General features: G+C 44.5%; 1 protein-coding gene across 1 annotated transcript in view; it reads left to right on the forward strand.

The window, feature by feature from the left end:
* Nucleotides 1-23,116, forward strand: part of LOC120025112 (chromodomain-helicase-DNA-binding protein 9-like) — a 144,962-nt gene that overhangs the window by 11,194 nt on the left and 110,652 nt on the right. The window contains exon 2 of the mRNA XM_038969548.1: nucleotides 298-2,062. Within this exon, the coding sequence (XP_038825476.1) occupies nucleotides 422-2,062 (1,641 nt within the window). The 5' untranslated portion in view covers nucleotides 298-421. The remainder of the gene's footprint in view (nucleotides 1-297; nucleotides 2,063-23,116) is intronic.

A 23,116-nucleotide genomic window follows, 5' to 3' on the forward strand; every position in this document is an offset into this window, starting at 1 on the left:
GATGACGTTTACGTGGCTGAGAGCGTCTGTTATGGTAATAAATTGCTTATTGTAGTGTATATGAGGTAGAGGTGTATGGAGATCTTGAAAACAACTAGAAGTGTATTGATTTGAAAAACACAGGATGAACATCAAAAAGAGACGGGCTAAATTGCATAAAATCTATTTGACAACTGAAAATGTCTTTATTGTGCAGCCCACACACAGCTCAGTATGAACGAGACATGTTTAAAGATGCATGTTTTTCTTCTCTCTGTTAAATCTGACTTGAGGTTTTGTCTTCGTTTTTCTCTCCAGAGCCAGTCTGTGATGGACATACTGTAGCTCAGTAACACGTGACGCTCCTCAGCACCAGCTAGAACCCAGCAGAGGTCCAACGTGGGGGACTGGTCTCCGGAAGACTGACCCTGGCCCCTTGGCCATGACAGATCCCATCATGGACTTCTTTGACGACCCCAACCTGTTTGTGGGAGGGCTGGACGGGTTGGCTGAGGAGGGCTTCCCCCCTGGACCCTCGCTGGTGGATGAGCTCAACCTCAGCGCAGGCTTTGAGCCCCTACAGGTGGAGCCGATGGGGGCAGGGAAACAACCTGGGATGATCCCCACCTCCATGCCCTCCTCCACCCAACAGAGCATGACTTATGGACAGCAGATGGGGCATTTTCCGGGCATGAAGGCTCAGAACTCCATGGGACAGCCCTTCGCTGGCTCTGAGGGTGTGGGTGGTGGAGGGATGATAGCAGCACAGCATACCCAGTTCCATGGACGCTCAATTGGTCAGGCACCCCAATCCAACGCGTTGTTTTCCAACAGCAGCCCCATGTGGGGCAACCAGGACCAGAACGGGAACCTCTACCACTCAGTGCCCCAGCAACAACAACAACTACATCAACAACAGCAGCAGCAACTCCACAACCAACAGCATCACCTCCGACAGCAACAGCCACAGCAGCAGCACCACCCTTGTCAACAACAACTTCAGCAGCAGCAACACCAGCTTCTGAACCAGCGGCAGCAGCAGCACCTTCATCAACAGGTAGTGAACCCTCAGTCTCTGCCCCAGCAGCACCACAGCTTCCCCTTCCACCAGGCCAACCAACAGCCAGCTCCCCACAACCAACAGCTTACCATCGGGGGAACCCAGTTCCACTCCAGGGCTGTGCCTAACTCAGGGGCTCTGGCCAAAGCTAATCTGGAAACCCCCAATGCCTCGCTGGCTGGAACCCCACCACAGCAGGGTGGCTACCAGCTGGTGCAGGGGACTCAGGGGGCCTTTCCTGGGGTAGGGCCAGAGGGCTCTAGCATGTCCTTCTCCATGCAGACCTGCTCCCCGATGGCTCACACCCTGTCCTCCTGCTCAGTGAGCTCCACCACCGCCTACCCTCCCTCCCAGTACTCCTTCCCTGGCCAGGGACAGCCTGGCATCTCCAGCCTGAGCCAGCCTCTCTCTTTAGCTCCAGTGTCCATGATCACCACCACCACTCCCCTGCCCTCCTCAGTGCCTGAACTCTCTCTCGTGGGAGCTGGATGTGCGTTTTCGTCTGCTCCAGGGATGACTCAGCATCACCAGCCCGAGCAGGTCCCAGTCAGCCAGGCTGAGGACGAATGTCCCTTCCGGGCTCTGCGCTGCTCCAGGCAGACCTTAGGGAACTACGACTCATCTGAGATGTTTGGCCAGGCCATGAGCTGCTACCCCAGTGCAGTCAGCCAGCTCGTTCCAGACCAGCACCATCCCCAGAACTGTGGATCTAACTTGGAAGTTACCAGACCTCCGGCCAGCACCACTACCACTAACGGCTACGTGTCTCTAGAGGTTAGCCTGGCAGGGCTGCAAGGGGAGGTGGAGGCCCAAGGAGGGGGCTTTGAGGGCCTGGAGGCTCCGGACCTGCTGGCTGATGAGCTGCTGCCTCAGCTGGAGGCTGCCCTCGGTCAGCACGACCACCACGACTCCAACTGTTCCTGGACCAATGGTGGGGATGGAGAGAGGAATGGAAAGGGAGAGGAAGAAGAAGAGATGAAGGAGGAAGACAGGATCTCCATATCCATGGACTACAAGAAACAGGTAAACCCACTGGGCCATTAACACTTGCATTCAGTCTGAGGCTGGCTAGGCTGACATATGCTGACAGACTCAGAAAGGATGATATGGATGAAGTACCTTGTAATCCAGATTCCGCAGAGTTCTCCTTCATTCATCTATTTAAAGATGCACTATGCAGAAATCACTCTGCCATTTCCTGGTTGCTACAATTCTAATTTCAGTTTATGTGACAAAACAAGCAAGTATAGTGTAGAGAGTCATCGTACCATCTAAACCACTGTGAAATATATTTCCCATAACCCAAAATATTGTATTTTCAGCTGTTTGAAGCTGGTGTATAAAACTGTAGGTAAAAGATGCAAAAATGAAACTTAAGAACGGAAAGCGTAGAAATAGCCCACATAGAACAGATCTACGACTTCTTGCTTTCAATGAGAATGACAGATCTATGTCACATTTCTATGTGAATTTGGTCAGGTCATTCAAAAAGTTACATATTGCAGCTTTAATGTATTACTACAGGGGAAGAAATACACATTGCGGATGTATAGAATAGTTGTGGTTGTTGGTGCTAATAGTTGTCCTTCCACTTGACCACATGGGCAGGAGGGGATTGGTCAAGCAAATTGTCAAATTATTTCTCATTCCATTCCCATTTAAATCTATATCTGCATCTCATCCAGGTTGTTTTATCTATTCAGTTCCAACTATGTTGGAAATTAATTGAAAGAATTGACAGTGAGACATGTATTTGTGACAGATACGTTAATGGATAAATCTCTTGCACTGACGTAGAGACTAGAGAGAGCCTTGCCATGCTTTCACTCCTCTCAGCAGCCAGACGCCAGCCACCCACCCATGTAATGTTTAACTAGCCCTGGAAGAGCATGAGCATATTTGGTGCACCTGCAATCAGGGGGGAGGTGGAGGAAGGGAGTGAGGGAGGGGAAGGATGCTCAGCCCTCCTTTAAATGATAATAATACAGCCTATTCTAGCTATCCTCTCAGTATTGTGTCCCAAATGGCACCCGTTTCCCTATATTTGACCAAAGCCCTGGTCAAAAGTAGTGCACTAAAAAGAGAATAGGGTGCCATTTTGGGGCATAGACAGACAACAGGTAACTACAGTAGCCTAGCTGTGTCCCAGGGCCTGATTAATAGTGGCAGCAGTGTCTCCAGGACTTACAGTAACTAAGCGTACTCAAGGCTATAGATGTGGGTCAGGGCAGGCTAGAGGCTAGAGACACTGCCTGTCTGTCTGTCTTGCTTCTGCGCGCTGCACTCACTACATGGCTAGATAGAGTGTAGAGTGTGGGGGTGGTTGCTGTTGTGGTTTTCTCTGTGCTAGTGTGTCTTTGAGTGAGAGAGAGGGAGAGGAGGGGGAGGGAGAGAGGATAGAGATGGACAGAGGGAGTAGTGAGTGAGAGAGAGGAGAGGGAGGGAGAGAGGATAGAGATGGATAGAGGGAGTAGTGAGTGAGGGGGAGGGAGGGAGAGAGGATAGAGACGGACGGAGGGAGTAGTAAGTAAGGGAGAGGAGGGGAGGGGAAGGGAGAGAGGATAGAGATGGACAGAGGGAGTAGTGAGTGAGGAAGAGAGGATAGAGATGGACAGAGGGAGTAGTGAGTGAGGGAGAGGAGGGGGAGGGAGAGAGGATAGAGACGGACGGAGGGAGTGAGTGAGTGAGTGAGTGAGGGAGAGGAGAGGAGAGGAGGAGGGGGAGGGAGAGAGGATAGAGATGGACAGAGGGAGTAGTGAGTGAGGGAGAGGAGGGGGAGAGAGAGAGAGAGAGAAGGAGGGAGGGAGGCTAATGACAGACACAGAGAGAGGTAGAGAGTGCATTAGTGTGCTGCTCTGGCTCTGACAGGCACAAGGCGGATCCTGGAGCAGAGCTGGCCAGTAGCATAGCAACATCCATCCACACACCTCTCTGAGCCTGTTTCCACAGTGACTCAGACAGCCAGGCAAAGAGGACCGTCAGCAGTCACACTGTATGTCAGACCTGGGTTCAAATACTATTTGATATTAGGTCAAATACTTAAACTGTGCTTGATTAATGGAACCAATAGAATAGTCCCAAAACTACTAACCCCACCATTCTGGAACTCCAGGCAGGCTAAATATTTCAAATAGTGTTTGAACCCACATCTGATCATCAGCAGCACAGTGTGTCTGTTCCCTTCCATGGCCCTAGTGCTGGCACATGCAGCTCAGCACTCATCAGAACTATCTCTGACTGGCTCTGTAAATTGTAAACAAGTGCTCGCACGCACGCACTCACGCACACACCCACACACACACACACACACACACACAACTACTCTCTGGTGAATGGTGACTCACAAGTCGCTAGGTTTTTACCCTGTCTCTACAGCATAGCTCTGTCTCTCTCAACTCTACCACTTAGACTAACAGGTAGGCTGAAATACTCAAGCACAGACTGGTGTTTTGACCCAGCAGCCAATTTGTCCAATTTGTCCATCCGCTAATTGAAATGGGACATGGAACACCAGCGAACAGGCCCAGCTTCCCTTCAGTCTGTGTCAACATCCACCCTTGGGTTGATGCTTATGGGTAGACTGCTCTATTCATGTCCACTGGTGTGTGAAGAGCCAACAGATAGTGTGTTTGCTGAACAGGCAGGGCATCAGGGGATAGAGTGGTGCCCACCCCCCTGTCCTAGTCTCACTGCCTGTCTCTGGCCCTGTCTCACTGCCTGTCTCTAACCCTGTCTCATCCCCTAGTCCTGTCTCACTGGCTGTCTCTGGCCCTGTCTCACTGCCTGTCTCTGGCCCTGTCTCACCCCCTAGTCCTGTCTCACTGCCTGTCTCTGGCCCTGTCTCACCCCCTAGTCCTGTCTCACTGCCTGTCTCTGGCCCTGTCTCACTGCCTGTCTCTGGCCCTGTCTCACCCCCTAGTCCTGTCTCACTGCCTGTCTCTGGCCCTGTTTCAATGCCTGTCTCTGGCCCTGTCTCACCCCCTAGTCCTGTCTCACTGGCTGTCTCTGGCCCTGTCTTTGGCCCTGTCTCACTCCCTGGTCCTGTCTCTGGCCCTGTCTCACTCCCTGGTCCTGTCTCTGGCCCTGTCTCACTCCCTGGTCCTGTCTCTGGCCCTGTCTCACTCCCTGGTCCTGTCTCTGGCCCTGTCTCACTCCCTGGTCCTGTCTCTGGGCCTGTCTCGCTGCCTGGTCCTGTTTCTGGCCCTGTCTCACTCCCTGGTCCTGTCTCTGGCCCTGTCTCACTCCCTGGTCCTGTCTCTGGGCCTGTCTCGCTGCCTGGTCCTGTTTATGGCCCTGTCTCGCTGCCTGGTCCTGTTTATGGCCCTGTCTCACTCCCTGGTCCTGTCTCTGGCCCTGTCGCACTCTCTGGTCCTGTGTCTGGCCCTGTCTCACTCCCTGGTCCTGTCTCTGGCCCTGTCTCACTGCCTGGTCCTGTTTCTGGCCCTGTCTCACTCCCTGGTCCTGTCTCTGGCCCTGTCGCACTCTGGTCCTGTGTCTGGCCCTGTCTCACTGCCTGGTCCTGTCTCTAGCCCTGTCTCACTGCGTGGTTCTGTCTCTGGCCCTGTCTCACTCCCTGGTCCTGTTTCTGGCCCTGTCTCACTCCCTGGTCCTGTCTTTGGCCCTGTCTCACTGCCTGGTCCTGTCTCTGGCCCTGTCTCACTCCCTGGTCCTGTCTCTGGCCCTGTCGCACTCTGGTCCTGTGTCCGGCCCTGTCTCACTGCCTGGTCCTGTCTCTAGCCCTGTCTCACTGCGTGGTTCTGTCTCTGGCCCTGTCTCACTTCCTGGTCCTGTTTCTGGCCCTGTCTCACTCCCTGGTCCTGTCTCTGGCCCTGTCTCACTGCCTGGTCCTGTTTCTGGCCCTGTCTCACTCCCTGGTCCTGTCTCTGGCCCTGTCGCACTCTGGTCCTGTGTCTGGTCCTGTCTCACTGCCTCGTCCTGTTTCTGGCCCTGTCTCACTGCCTGGTCCTGTCTCTGGCCCTGTCTCACTGCCTGGTCCTGTCTCTGGCCCTGTCTCACTGCCTGGTCCTGTTTCTGGCCCTGTCTCACTCCCTGGTCCTGTCTCTGGCCCTGTCGCACTCTGGTCCTGTGTCTGGCCCTGTCTCACTGCCTCGTCCTGTTTCTGGCCCTGTCTCACTGCCTGGTCCTGTCTCTGGCCCTGTCTCACTGCCTGGTCCTGTCTCTGGCCCTGTCTCACTGCCTGGTCCTGTCTCTGGCCTTGTCTCACTGCCTGGTCCAGTCTCTGGCCCTGTCTCACTGCCTGGTCCTGTCTCTTGATTTGGGTTGGACTTATGGTTTGTGCAAAAATTGGAACCTATGTTTGAGACCAACGCGTGTGAAGCACGCCTGTGTCTCTCACAGAACTGGAACGAGATTCACTTTCTATGATCTCTCTGCCTCTCTGCTCTGATAGACATGAATGAGCCTGCAACGCTGATCTCTCCAGTGTTGCACTTCATCATTTATTTCCTTATAGAATCATAGCTGTGCAAAGGGTTCTGGAGGAGCTGCAGCACCCCTGATCAATTGAAATACATTTGCCAAAGTTATAGAGTTACTGCTGTCTGTTCAGAAAGAAATGAAATAATTCAGAATAGCTTAGTACACCATGAGAAAGCATATCATTTAGCAACAGCGTCTTTAAAAACAATGTGCCTAGCTGTGAAATGTAGCCCAATAACAAGGCATAGCCTACAGTTGGGAACGCGTGGGAAATCTGTCAGTTAATAAACAGCATGCATCAATACCGGTATATAGTATACCACCCAGACAGTTGTAGGCCTAGTCCTCAGGAGCTTGTGCTTGGCTGTGACATGGGCTGGTTCTGTTCAATGTTAGTCACACAGAGAGACTGACTTCTAGACAGAGGGCCTTTGTTCCCAGTCATTGTGAAGACACCTTTATTTAACTAGGCAAGTCAGTAAAGAACAAATTCCTATTTGCAATGACAGCCTAGGAACAGTGGGTTAACTGCCTTGTTCAGGGGCAGAACAACAGATTTTTTACCTTGTCAGCACAGGGATTCGATCTTGCAATCTTTTGGTTACTAGTCCAACGCTCTAACCACTAGGCTACCTGCCGCCCAGTATGAAAGGGTCTGGTTGGATATGATCATACCAAGGCAATTTGAATTAGACTTCACTTGGTCTGTTCGAAGATGTCCTCAGTGGGCCTATGTACAGCACACTGCCATATGGTTATCGATGGGACAGGCACAGTACCCTTTAGTAGAGGTCGACCGATTATGATTTTTCAATGCCGATACCGATTATTGGAGGACAAAAAAAGCCGATACCGATTAATCGGCCGATTTATTTAAAAAAAAAATTTTTTTTAAATATATATATATATATATATATATATCATACACACACACATTTTTGTAATAATGACAATTGCCAACAATACTGAATGAACAATGAACACTTTTATTTTAACTTAATATAATACATAAATACACACACGCTGTTTGAGGGTCTTTAACACACACACAGGGCCTTTCAACCAGACTGCGCCTGTACAGATTAATTTTGTATCGCTCAGAAAGATGGCAGGAATATGAGCATTTGTGATTTCAGACTTTTTTGTCATGATACTTTTTTTTTTTTAAACTCAGTCAAAACAGAAAATGTGTGTCAGTCTGTTTCTTGTGAAAACAGTGAACAACTTGTGAACATTTCTGAATTATAATAGGAGAATCAGGAGAATCAGAAAACCTACCATACTAAAGGTTTGTTTTGTTTCGTCTCAAAATATCAACATTTCCTGTCTTTTTCTCCTCACTTTGAAAACATCTACAGTCCTATTGATCTGATTGGTTACTAATAATATCATTTAAAATCCCTAAAATTGTGTCCCATATGTGTTTAGACACGGCGACCATTTACGGTTTGGTGACATACAAATCATTAAAATCCAGACGGAAAATATTTACACAAGAAGCCACCTAATATCACACAGTCAAACTCTTCAGTCATTTAGTAAAATCACCATTCTGCGATTTCTCACCGTTAACATCGCACAGTGTTTCAACAAGGGCTCTTTACGTCATCGTAAAGAGGGTCTTTAACACACACACAGGGCCTTTCAACCAGACTGCGCCTGTACAGATTAATTTTGTATCGCTCAGAAAGATGGCAGGAATATGAGCATTTGTGATTTCAGACTTTTTTTGTTATGATACTTATTTTATTTTTTTAGAAAACAAAATAATAATTACAGGATAAGCTATTTCTCATATATCTGATGAATACTGTAGCTGTTTAAGTGATACATATGCAATAGGAGAGATGTTTATGCTTCTTTTTCATGATAAATCAATGATAAATCTGCAACATAGTCAGTTGTATGTTTTTATTTTTGTGTTAAAATCTATATTTGTTTATGCATGTTTATGTTTAAGCATGTTTATGCTTCTTCAAATATAGATTTTAACACAAAAATAAAAACATACAACTGACTATGTTGCAGATTTATCACAGATTTATCATCTTTTTTTTAGAAAACAAAATAATAATTACAGGATAAGCTATTTCTCATATATCTGATGAATACTGTAGCTGTTTAAGTGATACATATGCAATAGGAGAGATGTTTATGCTTCTTTTCAGAGCACACAATGCAATTCAGAGCACACAATGCTAAACCAAAAAAGACTTTCACAAAAAAATTATTGTAGATTCAAATTTCAAGAACCAATAAATAATTAGATAACAAATTAAACATTTGAAATTGTACAACGCAGTACATTTGATACACTGGTTTGCGCTCAATCAGCCTAGCCTACCCATCAAGATGATACAAAAATGAAGTATTTACAAAATAATACCCGTGTTTTCACCAAAAGACCAGTATTCACGCTAACCTGTTCCAACTGGACAGGATTTAGAAGTGCGGGTGCCAACTAGACCGCAGTTAGACAGTCTGCTGTCATTCTGATCTAAGAATATTACTCCTGCTTATTATGAAGAAAAAATACATCTGTTTAACTTTGTAAACTAAAGGTGTGTTTAGAATTACTTTTGTTGTATTAATGCTATTTAATCTCTCCTCAGACTAATATTATTCTGTTTGTCCTGTGGGTACCTTTGCCACTGTTCCACCCCTTGTGTATTGCGCTGTCATGGTGTATTTGAATTAATTATAATTCAGAAATGTTCACAAGTTGTTCACTGTTTTCACAAGAAACAGACTGACACACATTTTCTGTTTTGACTGAGCTCAGTGGGGATAACTTATTATATTGGACAGAACTGCGGCACCTTGTGCTCTCTTTTAGCGAAGTTGACGATGACACTATTTAGATTGAGAGGAGCACTCTGTTACTTTTTAGCTCTCTGTTAGCTCTGAAGTGAGAATGATACTAAAGAGTCTGCTTAGGAGACAAATACTCTCAACTGTTTGAATAAAAATAGAGTTTAAGTTACCTGTGATGAATGTTGAAAACAAAAACTTTAATTTCTATATGCAGGAAATCCTATTTTAATAATGGGCATGGTAAGAATTGACAACCAAAGTGCGAGTCATAATTCCCATGACACCTAGCAAAATCTGAAAAGCGGTTCCTTCATTTATTCCATAGGATATTTTTAGATTCACTTAAAATAAGGTCTGTGTTTCGTGTAGGCTTACATCACCGTGCCAATTTTATAACTGTGTAGATATCCATAGGACAAGGTAACTCTGATCAATATTGGCTAAATATAAGCGAAGATAAAAAAAATTGTAGAGTGGATTTATGAAAATATGTTGACAAACGTTACCTTATCCTAGTGAGATTTACACGGGTATCAAAACGTCGAGGCGGTTTAAGCCTGCACGAAACACAGACCTTATTTGAAGTAGATCAAGACATTCTCTATGGAAGACATGAACGGTAAAATAACGAAGGAACCCCTTTCAAATTCAGCCGCAAGTTATTACAGGAATTATAACGTGTCGACTATTTCTCTCTAAACCATATACCTTTGACTAATCAGGAAACTATCACCTCGAAAACAAAACGTTTATTCCGTTCTGTAATTTACGTTCAAATATTTTTTATTGAACACACACAAGAATGGTGTATAGGTATAAAAGACAGGTATACAATTCTTATCTTAACATAAAAGAGCAGACAGAAACAAAAAGACCCAGAGTTCTGGGTACAAAACAAATATTACAAAACAAGACAAACAGAACAGGGACAGGTAGAAAGAAAGAGGGTAGATGTCACCCCCCACTTATTCCCCCCCTTTATCCCTCCCCCACTTCTCCGTTCCGTATTTTATCTAACGGGTGGCATCCATGAGTCTAAATATTCCTGTTACATTGCACAACCTTCAATGTTGTCATAATTACGTAAAGTTCTGGCAAATTAGTTCGCAAAGAGCCAGGCGGCCCAAACTGTTGCATATACCCTGACTGCGTGCAATGAATGCAAGAGAAGTGACACAATTTCACCTGGTTAATATTGCCTGCTAACCTGGATTTCTTTTAGCTAAATATGCAGGTTTAAAAATATATACTTGTGTATTGATTTTAAGAAAGGCATTGATGTTTATGGTTAAGTACACATTGGAGCAATGACAGTCATTGATTGATTGTTTTTTATAAGTTTAATGCTAGCTAGCAACTTACCTTAGCTTACTGCATTCGCTAACAGGCAGGCTCCTCGTGGAGTGCAATGTAATCAGGTGTTAGAGCATTGGACTAGTTAACTGTAAGGTTGCAAGATTGAATCCCCCGAGCTGACAAGGTAAAAACTGTGTCAATCTGCCCCTGAAGGCAGAACGTTCCTAGGCCGTTATTGAAAATATGAATGTGTTCTTAACTGACTTGCCTAGTTAAATAAAGATTAAATAAAGGTGTAAAAAAAAAAAACGGCAAATCGGCGCCCAAAAATACAGATTTCCAATTGTTATGAAAACTTGAAATCGGCCCCGATTTAATCGTCCATTCCGATTAATCGGTCGACCTCTACCCTTTAGGGTAGTAATAACCTGATTCAGTCAAATAAATGAAAACAGTGATGTTTTATTCTTCTAAATGGAGACAATCGTGAAAAAATTATCTTTCATTTTATAGACCAGGGTTTCCCAAACTCGGTCCTGGGACCCCCCTCCAGGGTGCACGTTTCATTAATCATCAAGCTTTGATTATTTGAATCAGCTGTGTAGTGCTAGGGAAAAGACCAAAACGTGCACCCAGGGAGGCCTCAGAACCGAGTTTGGGAAACGCTATTATAGACAACAACTAGGCTACTAGATGTAGTTGGCAGAGAACAATCTCACCATGGGTTGTGCATACCCTTATCTGTCCTCACACGTGATGCAGTCCACGACTCTAACTTACTGCATGACAGCCCCATTACAAACAAATAGCCTTTTGATGTGGCAGTAGGCACACCCTGGTGGTTGAATAGCTGATGATGAGCTGCTGTGCTGTACAGCAGGTGCCTCCTGTCTGACTCAGTGCATCAGTGGTTTAGGTTTATTCTTTGACTCCCCGACCTCTCTCTCCCCTCACCCCCTCCTCTGGCCTCTGGGTGCCTTGAAACTAAAGTGGGGGGGTTCAGGGAGGCCATGTTTTTTTTTTAAATTTCACCTTTATTTAACCAGGTAGGCTAGTTGAGAACAAGTTCTCATTTGCAACTGCGACCTGGCCAATGTGTGTGAAGCCGACTCAGCCAAGAGTGTCTGTGGCTGTCAGCCCCCACTGAATTGCTGTCTTTGTTGCTTCCTGACCTTCCTGGGTGATGTTTATGTAACTCCCAGCCAGCCAGCCAGCCAGTCAGCCAGGCAGAGAGTGCTGCAGTCAGTCCTGAAACCTGACACCAAGTCACTACTCTACTCTTTGGAGGGGGAGGGGCCCCCTGCCGCTGGGAAACCTGCTCTCCACGAGGCTGAGAGATGATTGGCTGTTTCTCTGGCTGCGGTTGGCTCTCTCTCTGGTCAGTAGGTCTATCAGTCTCTCTCATCTCTCAATTCAATGTTCAATTTAAGGGGCTTTATTGGCATGGGAAACATATGTTTACATTGCCTAAGCAAGTGAAATAGATAATAAACAAAAGTGAAATAAACAATAACAAATGTACAGTAAACATTAGACTCACAAAAGTTCCAAAATAATAAAGACATACAGTGTTGTAATAATGTGCAAATAGTTAAAGTACAAAATGGAAAATAATTAAACATAAGTATAGATTGTATTTACAATAGTGTTTGTTCTTCACTGGTTGCCCTTTTCTTGTGGCAACAAGTCACAAATCTTGCTGCTGCGATTGCACACTGTGGTATTTCACCTAATAGATATGGGAGTTTATCAAAAAAGTATTTGTTTTCAAATTATTTGGGGGCCTGTGTAATCTGAGGGAAATATGTGTTTATAATATGGTCATACATTTGGCAGGAGGTTAGGAAGTGCAGCTCAGTTTCTACCTCATTTTGTGGGCAGTGTGCACATAGCCTGTCTCTCGCTCTGTCTCTCCCTAGCTCTTTCTGACTGCCTATCTCTCTCTTTATGACTGCCTCTCTCTGTTCCTCCAGTCATCCGGCCTCATCTGCCTGCTGGTAGTGGAGGCCTGCCAGGAGTGGGTGGTATCTAGTGGAGGTCAAAGGTGAACAGGAAGTCAACTCTATTTAAAGTGGGGCGGTCTTGGCTGTGGACGGAAGGGGCGGGCTGTGGGGGGACACTAGAGGAGGAAATGGGTGGCTAGTTAGTAGAGGGAGTGGTGAGAGAGATGTACTTGGATTTAGCCTAGACTGTGAGGAGCATGTGGGAACCTTGCCAGCCCCAAACTGCACAGTAGGTCTGAATAAAAACCCATTCTCTTTTATTCTGCATTTTTTCTCTCTCTCCCCCGCTCACAGGGGATTAAATAGCTTTGACTTTGTTGGCTGGCTAGGGGTTTGGAGAGGAGCGTGCGATAGCCAGCGGGTTCAGTGCTAACATGAGGTTTTGTGTGAGAGGAATGGGAGGGGTGACACAACCCAACGTGACCTCTTCCTTGAGCTGCAGTCAGGTTAACCTTTCACTGGCTGACAGGAATGAACTCAGCTCAACCACCAGGCAGCCTGCTGAACGCTAGCCTGCCTAGCATAGTCTGTCTCTGAGGAGAGAAAGTGGAGAACAGATTTACACCGTCTACTCTACAGGGACTTTAATGAGACTTTCAGTGGCTGTCATTCAGTTAGACTTAGGGAACCTAGCACTAAATAGGGCAAGGGGAATAGGGGAAAGGCATTTGGACTGTGGATCATGACATTATGCTTTTAGTCAGCAGATTCAGCCCGCTTGCTACAGCTTGTAACGTCCTGACCAGAGTTCTTATGTGTTTTGCTTGTTTAGTGTTGGTCAGGACGTGAGCTGGGTGGGAATTCTATGTTGTGTGTCTAGTTCGTCTGTTTCTGTGTTCAGCCTAATATGGTTCTCAATCAGAGACAGCTGTCAATCGTTGTCCCTGATTGAGAATCATATATAGGTGGCTTGTTTTGTGTTGGGGATTGTGGGTGGTTGTTTCCTGTCTCTGTGTTTGTATTCTGCACCAGATAGGTCTGTATCGGTTTGCCACTTTTGTTATTTTGTATTTGTTTAGTGTTCACTGTAGTTTTTGTTAATTAAACATGTTGAGCACTGGCTACGCTGCGTGTTGGTCCGATCCCTGTTTCACCCCCTCTTCTAGTGAAGAGAGGGAAGGCCGCCGTTACACAGCTGCACTAAGGTCGGACAGCATGACTGTGTAGATCAAGACACCGGGGAGCTAGCATGAGATATGGCTCAGAAAACCTACCTCAATATAGGGGTGAGAAATGCAGTGCACTCCAAATTGTCCCATTATCCCAACTGTTACACCGGGAAGTTTGAACGACTGATAGTTTTTTTGGAAAGCTGCCATTTTCGTCCCCATGCTAGGTAGCAGAAGCCACATCAGCCATTTTGAAATGGCGCTAGAATGTAAGTTGAACATCAAACTATAGTCAGCCAATCAGGCTCCTTGCGGACTACGTCATCACGCTGTGGAGATGTCAAAAGAAAGTTGGTTTGGGGAATGGTTTAGTATATTGCCACATTCAAAAACGCTGGAAACTCAGTGGGAACTTTGAAAAAATAGTTTTGAATGGTCATCCAACTCGGAAACTCAGGCATCTTTCTAGAGTCCCAAGATGTCTTGAAAGGACCATAGGTCAAACTTGACCAAAACTTTGGATGCTTGTCTGATGTACAATAATGAATTGGTAATCCATGTCATTGTTGTCAAGGGTGGATTAACAAAGGCAATAAACAGCCACACACTAGAAAGTTGTTGTGTTTGTCTTTCAATAGTTTATTTCTTTGTTCCAACAATTTTGCCTTTGTTAATGCACCCTTGACAACATTGACATTACCAATTATCAATTCATTATTACCAATTATAACAATGGCTTACCAATAAATTATTACCAATTCATTATAATAATGGATTACCAATGAATTATTGTACAGCCATAGTTTTGGGAGAGTTTGACATATACAAAGCCATTCCCCACACGACTTTTATTTTGACATTATCACAGCGCGACAACGTAGGCTGACTATCCTTTGTTGTTCAACGCACGTGGCTTCTGCTACGTAGCATGAGGAGGAAAGGGAAGCGTTCCGGGAAAGTAGCAGTTATTCAATCTTGTAACAGTTGGGATAATAGCACAATTCAGAGTACAACTCATTTCTCATCCCTGGATTGAGGTACGTTTTCCAAGCTGGCTCCACGGTGTCCTGATCTATACGGTCGGGCTGTCCGACCCTAGTGCAGCTGTAAGTAAGCAGGTCGGATATTCTGGCTAATTGTGCTTTGTGTCGGCTATACTTAATACAGTGTGCCTCTTTTGCCTTTATGTCTAAGGAACACTTGTTGGTTTGCGTTAGCTATTCCATGAAGATGACAGTTGTGTGTGTGTGTGTGTGTGTGTGTGTGTGTGTTGAATGTATGTGCGTGATAGATAGATAGTTTTCACACAGGATTCCCAAAGCTATCAGACAGGTTTGTCAGGTAGCTGCTGGTTCCTAGCCGGGTATGTCCACTGGTTTCCATGGCGCTGGGCCCTGAGTCAAGGGTTTGTTTACACAGAGAAACACTTTATTTCACAACATTACACTGACTCTGTGGAAAGGGACAAAATGTAGGCTAATGCTGTCTTCTGTCTGCCTTGGATAAAGTTTAGTTTTGTACCTCTAGTCTACAACAATATGCAGTTGGCCTACTGTCACTAACCATGCACACTATGACTCATGTTTACAGAGACTGCTGCCACCATTAAGTTAATGTTTTAACATTTCAAAGTACAAAATGGAGGGTTGCTCTTTTCTCTCAGAATGTTGTAGGCATACGTCCTGCTTTGATCCCTGAGGTGAATATGTTGGAAGAATCCTGTGAATTCCTTCCTATATAACTCAATCCTCTGTTGCGCAGTGCAATTACTAGGCTACAGGTTTCAATGTTTTCACTGGCCTATTGGTCTGTGGCATTTGGCCTTCATATACATTAAATCAATCTCTGTGGAATGTTGAATCACATGGTTGCTCTCGCTATACTGCCACAAAGCTGCTGTTATTTTGTATGCCCTCGTCTCAAGACTGTCCTGTCTGCTGAGTTGTCAGTATGAAATGGTTAGTGTTGTGGCGTGGATCATTCATTTGATTTATAAAGACTTTGTTAACATTCCTGCTCAGAACAGAACTACACGTCTGTCTGTTGTCCTCAGTTGAATGTGTGTGGCTGTCCCCTGGGCCCTGTCCTCTGGTGACCCTATAATTCGGTCTCACCGCCATCATAGTTCTGGATAAGTCCATAGTTGGGCGATTCCACGCCAGCTTAGGCGGAAAATATTTTTCAACAATCTGATTGTTCTGGCAATTCTCACATATAAACTTAATTGGGAGGAAGGATGTTGGACATGCTTTTAACATTTGTATCACAAACCATTTTCTTGAAAATCATTATGAAATTGGCAATTTCAGGCACTTTTAAGACCTATACATGCCTCCTGTAAAACCCTGTGATCTGTGAACTGTACATGATACAGACAACATCTTGGTTTATTATACTTCTTATAGTGGGCTCTAAAATATGGAGTATGTCTAGATTCTGAAATACAAATGTTTACATTAATTTATTCAACATAAAAATATTAATATAAATATCTCAAAAGTACCCTTTTTTATTTTGCTTATTTTTTTAACGTATTGTTTAGAACAATGCACTTGTCAAAAATGTCACATTTCCAGAGGGAGCTCTCTGGTACTTTTGTAGATATGATCCATTTTATACGTAGAAATGTACATTATTGGTTATTAACCAATCACAGCCCTTTCAATCCATTTTCCCATTCACTGTGTTGGCGGTGCTCATAAAATGTATCACAACTTCAGAATTAGCAGAGAACCCACTGGAAATGTCATGTACTTGTAAAGGGTACTTTTGAGATATTCATATGCATGTTTTTTTATATTGAATTAATTCATGTGAAAATGTGTATTTCAGAATCTAGACATTCTCCATTTGTTAGAGCCTCTATAAGGAGTATAATGAACCAATATGTTGTCTGTATCATGTACGATTCAAGGATCATAAGGTTTTACCGGAGGCATTTATAGGTCAAAAAAGAGGTCCTAAAATGGCCACTTTCATCATGATTTAAGAAAACAATTGTTTGTGATACAAATGTAAAAAGCATGTCAAACATAATTTCTCCCAATAAAGTTTATGTGAGAATTGCCAGAACAATCTGAGATAGCAAAAGTAGTTTCGCCGTTGCAGCACTGATGTCTGCTTTTTTGCTGCTAACAACCTGCCTTCTCCTGATTTAACCTCTTATTATTGAGAGCTATAGCATGAAGAAGACTGGTGATGAACCCACCAATTGCTAATTTGAATGCATAAATCATACTATTTTGTGTGTTACCACCAGGTAATGCTGATTAATTTCTCAGTTCTCAAGCAAGGAATAGGCCTATGTTTCGAAATTGGTGACCCATTCAAAACCTCCCACAACCCAAATTTGTTGAGAATTGCTGGTCTAAGCTCTAAGGGAACCACTGTTGTTGGAATCCCCTCCCTCCATCTCTGCTCCCCAGTAAGTAGGCTGCTCATTGGCAGGTTGTTTTGATGGCTATATTGAAAGTTATTCTGCAATGACCTTGAATGTCTGCCCATTGTAATGCTTGCTAGGATTATGTAATAACCATCCAGCTTATTTATCTAGAGAGGCCTAAAAACCTTAAGGTTTTGGGTGTGTCACTACACAACAAGGGGAACATTAGTTTGCCTGTATCATTGGGTGCTTAGCGCCTGACTTGTGGTGTATCATAGAGGCTCTCTCAGACCTTCCCCATACTGTGCTAATGACAGATACAGCATCATCTTCAATGACCCCAGACTGCCCTATCCCGTCTGTCACCCCTCTGCTATCCTATAGAATCCACCACGACCAGGCCCAAACTACCTTACCCTCCCCAGTCCCAGTCCATCCATGAACCACTCCTATCACCAATCCTCTCACAGATGCAAATGGCCATCGCATGCCTCTCTTAATGAAATGAAGGAGTCAGTTAACTGAATGACTAATGGAGAGCTAATTATTTGGGAGCTATTTGAGGATGTGTAATGGGTGTGATGGTGCAGCACTCTCTCTCTGCCATGGCAGGTACGGCTAATGATATCATAACCTATGTGAATTGCTAATCGCTGCATTTGCAAGGAATTACATGCCAAGCTGTGTGTGCATGTGCCTGCGTGTGTGTGTGTCTTGGCCTGGGCCTTAGAGCTTTCTGGGTAATAACTATAAATATCTCCAACAGACCAGAGAGGGAGGCCCACACACACAGCCTTGAGTACTAGGAGTGTGTACTTGGTTGAAGCTATAGTTCTCCTGTGTATAGATCTACAGCGTTTAATACCATTATACCACCTAGTAGTGTAAGTGCATTTCTTAGGAAATGAGGCCTAGGCTTATACAGTATAATATGTCACTTTGGACTGGGAACCTACTGTTATTCATGTTTATACCATGGCATTGTTGAATACTTGTTTCTGATTGGCTTGAAGGGCATTCTAGAGTGTGAGTTATTTAAGTGATAATGCCGAGAAGCCGGTGTTTAGAGGATATATTGGCAATGGTGTTGTCAGGCCCGAGACCAAGCCAATATATCCTCTAAACACTGGCTTCGAGGGCAGTATCACTTTTATACAACAATACAATAATACAATACAATAATGATTGACATGTTTTCATTAAAAACATTATTTTAATGAATTTATTCATACTATTTCATCCTTCCACAAGATATAGACCCGACACAAATCTAGGGTTGCTACCCAAGCCGGCTGGTCGTTCGTTCTATCAGTTCGGTTGCCTGAGACGCGACCCAGTCGTTCAGTCTTTTAGTTCTGTATCTCCAGTATGGACGTGACCCAGTCGTTCAGTCTTTTAGTTCTATATCTACAGTATGGACGTGACCCAGTCGTTCAGTCTTTTAGTTCTGTATCTACAGTATGGACGTGACCCAGTCGTTCAGTCTTTTAGTTTTGTATCTACAGTATGGACGCGACCCAGTCGTTCAGTCTTTTAGTTCTGTATCTCCAGTATGGACGCGACCCAGTCGTTCAGTCTTTTAGTTCTGTATCTACAGTATGGACGCGACCCAGTCGTTCAGTCTTTTTGTTCTGTATCTACAGTATGGACGCGACCCAGTCGTTCAGTCTTTTTGTTCTGTATCTACAGTATGGACGCGACCCAGTCATTCAGTCTTTTTGTTCTGTATCTATAGTATGGACGTGACCCAGTCGTTCAGTCTTTTTGTTCTGTATCTACAGTATGGACGTGACCCAGTCGTTCAGTCTTTTTGTTCTGTATCTACAGTATGTACGCGACCCAGTCGTTCAGTCTTTTTGTTCTGTATCTACAGTATGGACGCGACCCAGTCTTTTTGTTCTGTATCTACAGTATGGACGCGACCCAGTCATTCAGACTTTTTGTTCTGTATCTACAGTATGGACGTGACCCAGTCGTTCAGTCTTTTTGTTCTGTATCTACAGTATGGACGCGACCCAGTCATTCAGACTTTTTGTTCTGTATCTACAGTATGGACGCGACCCAGTCTTTTTGTTCTGTATCTACAGTATGTACGCGACCCAGTCGTTCAGTCTTTTTGTTCTGTATCTACAGTATGGACGCGACCCAGTCTTTTTGTTCTGTATCTACAGTATGGCCGTGACCCAGTCGTTCAGTCTTTTTGTTCTGTATCTACAGTATGGACGTGACCCAGTCATTCAGTCTTTTTGTTCTGTATCTACAGTATGGACGCGACCCAGTCTTTTTGTTCTGTATCTACAGTATGGACGTGACCCAGTCGTTCAGTCTTTTTGTTCTGTATCTACAGTATGGACGTGACCCAGTCGTTCAGTCTTTTTGTTCTGTATGTACAGTATGGACGCGACCCAGTCGTTCGTTCTAAATGTTCCATTGCCATAATGGCTGGCAAAGTTCTTATCCCTTGCTTGCTAGTTAGCCAACTACGGCTAACTTACAGTCACGTCAAAAAGTGCAGCCAGAATAACAGTGAAGTAGCTGCATTTGCATTTGTTTAAGCTGTTTTTTAGTGTCATTTATTTGAACACATCCATAACAATGAGCTAATGAGGCGTGATTTTGTCTGGCATAGAACATGTGCTCACTAGTCAGGGAACTGTTGTTCAGAGGAGCAAGCCAACAACACAGCTAACACAATCACTTCAAATTGAAGCTGGAAAGACTGCAAACTAGCTTCACGTTTACCTTTTTTCAATTTACATTTCTTTGTATATACCCATAAAATGATGCCAGCTGATTCATGATTTCTACTGGCTGAAAAACGCTGCCTGTTTGTCTGTCTCGTCCCGACTCCCGACACGTTCATTACTATGGGACAGCTGGAGATTGAATTTGAATATTGAAGCAATGTTGCAAATGTCGGAGAGACATACAGCAATGTTTATACAAATCTCCACTGTTGAAAACTAAATGTTAGTCTAATAGAAATGTGAGAATGTCTAGATGCTTTTTATAGTGGAGATCAAGTTTATAAATTGCTTGGCTGGGTTGATGAGACAATGGATTGCACTGTCAGATGGAACAGAGTAATTAGGAATTTTAAAGTCATAGATTTAACCGGTGGTAACTTGTAGAATAAACACAGAATGGAATGCGGTTTTAACCAATCAGCATTCAGGATTAGACCCACCCGTTGTATAATTCCCTATATTAGCACGGTAGAACTCAATGGCTATAGTTCATTCTTACATGTTCTATGTTTGAGCTGCTTTTTAAAGCAAAACTTGAATTGAAAACTTTATTGGCATTGTTGAATTATATTTTCATAATGGCAAGCTAGGACTGATGGTTTGGTTAGCTAAACTAACAAGTGTGTTTGTTTGGTTACCACAGAAACTACTGTAGCTATCTAGTAAACTTGCTAGCCTATTCAGTAGATGTTGAACACATTTCTACCGGAAAATGAACACATTTCTACCGGAAAATGAACACATTTCTACCGAAAAATGAACACATTTCTACCGGAAAATGAACACATTTCTACTGGAAACTGAACACATTTCTACTGGAAAATGAACACATTTCTATTGGAAAATGAACACATTTCTATTGGAAAATGAACACATTTCTACTGGAAAATGAACACATTTCTACTGGAAAATGAACACATTTCTACTGGAAAATGAACACATTTCTATTGGAAAATGAACACATTTTTAGCCGCAAATGTGTTAAATTATAGCCGTGGTATAAAAGAGATAATCAAAGAGGGGCTATGCGTTCTCAGGAAAATAATGCAACTCTGTTGAAGGTCAGTTCCACTTCGCTGGCGCATCGTGGAACACACCTTCCACGTCATCCATTATTTTCCATAGAACGCATAGCCCCTCGTTGATTATCATTCACAAATGGAATAAGAACACTAGATTCTTTAAATCAATACAACTTTATTGATACTGTTTCTATACAGAATGGATAATTCCCTGTAGTTTCCCCCTTCCTAATCTGTAGGCCTAGGCCTACTACACATGGTCTGCAGAACATTAGCTTAATTAGGCTATGGTATTAGACTTAACTCTAACTCTGGACTCTGTCCGTCCTTCTGCCACCCACATTTCTCCACATCCGCTCCTCCATCCAGATACAGGCAACCAGTACCCTTTTCACACTGAGCCAAACTAATCCGAGCTGTACTGGGCTGGCCATTTGCCTGGTTACACATCCAACATAGAATAAGAAAATAGTGGTATCAGAGTCAGACTGTAAGGACCGCCGCCGGACAGGAGAAGCATGTACGGGGAGTCAGACATTTATTCGGGAACAGACAAGGAAACCAGACAGGAACAGCGTCGGAACACGGGTAACACGGACATGAGACAATTAATCCTGAAGCAGGGAACAGAGCTTGGGAACAGACAGATATAGAGAAGGTAATGGCACAAGTAATTGAGTCCATGTGAGTCCAATGATCGCTGATGCGCGTGACGGGGGGAAGGCAAGTGTGTGTACTGATGGTGGCTTGAGTGCGTAATGCTGGGGATCCTGGCGCCCTCGATGGCCAGGGGGAGGAAGAGCGGGAGCAGGCGTGACACAAACAGTATGGTTTGGGTCAACCCTATGTGAATACAGCCCAGTTAAATGCCATATATTCTACTACTGCAGTTCTGCCTAAGGCCCTGCTGCCATGTGACCTGCTAGAGCTGTGTGCCAGCCAGGCTGTGACAGCACAGGTCAAAGTGGACCAGGTCAGAGAGTGAGGACGGAGGACCTGTAAGCCCTGTTAGCCCACTGAGTGTCACTTCTGTTATTAGCCTCTCCCTGGGACAAGAGGTTAGCGCCAGCACACCTTACCTTCCCTCTCCAACCCTGTGAAGGATCATTAAGGCCTGATGCTCTTTTTAATTGGTTCAGGAAGCATCGCCGTGCAGTGTGCCCCCTTTCATTTATCAACTACACCTCTCTACCCCCCCCCTCTCTCTCACACACAAACACTCCATCTGTCTCTCTCTCTTTCGCTCCTCTCTCTCTCCCTCTTTCCTCACTCTCCATGCATGACTTTAAATTGGCCCACAGCCATAGGCCTAATTTAACAGGCCTAATCTCTTCCCCACCTCCTGACAGACTAATCTATATTCCATTAACCAGGCAGTAGGTTTGGTCTCTGGTTAGGCTATGGTTGGGATCTGGGAAGGTGAGTAGTGTTGTATACTGCTGGTATTATCCCTCTCACAACACAAGGCCAATAACTATTCTTAGGGACATTATGCACAAAGACACAACACACTTCGCTGTGAGGAGTGTTTTTAAGGAAGAGTCGACGTCAAAGGTTGACTTCTAGGTAGACTTAAGATATTTTTAAAAGGAAAACGTTTAGGCAAAGGCTGAAGTGAGAGAGAAGCAGTGGATCATCTCTATTATTCCTGTACTATGCACTTTATTATTCATTAAAAAAAAAGTGGTCTGTCTTTGATTAAATTTCTAGGGACCAGTACCACACACTGTCTCCTATATTTGCTCTGTAGGAACACTATGTTCACTTGCTCTGCTCTCTCTGTTACAACAGATGCACTCTCCTACTAGCCTATACAACCAGCATTACAGCACTACCTAGTGGGTGAAAATATAGGCTAACTGTTGATATGGTGGGTCTTGTGGGCTCTATGATTGGCTATAGTGTGTGCACAGTTATAGTGCGAGTTCCATTCTGTCCTAGGATGATAAATGTCAATTTCCCTAACGGTGTGTTAGTGGAGTCCTACTCAAAGGCCCGCAGAGGGAGGCAGAAGTAAGAGTGGCAGGCACACTAATACAGGCTCTGAGTCTGTGATGAGGTTATTATGGACTGTTTAGAGACTCACACCTGTGCCTCTGGCTCCCTTTTTATCTCTTTCTGTCTCTTTTACTCTTTCTCACTCTCTCTCTTTCTTTTTTTTACTCCCCCCTCTCTCTCTCACTTTAGAGGGAAGCCCCCCCAGCACACTAATTTCTCTGCCGGGAGGCCTATTTGCATGTTAACCGTTGGGTTGCCAAGGCGCCA

This window comes from Salvelinus namaycush, chromosome 30 (genome assembly GCF_016432855.1).
Source record: "Salvelinus namaycush isolate Seneca chromosome 30, SaNama_1.0, whole genome shotgun sequence".
Lineage (NCBI taxonomy): Eukaryota > Metazoa > Chordata > Actinopteri > Salmoniformes > Salmonidae > Salvelinus > Salvelinus namaycush.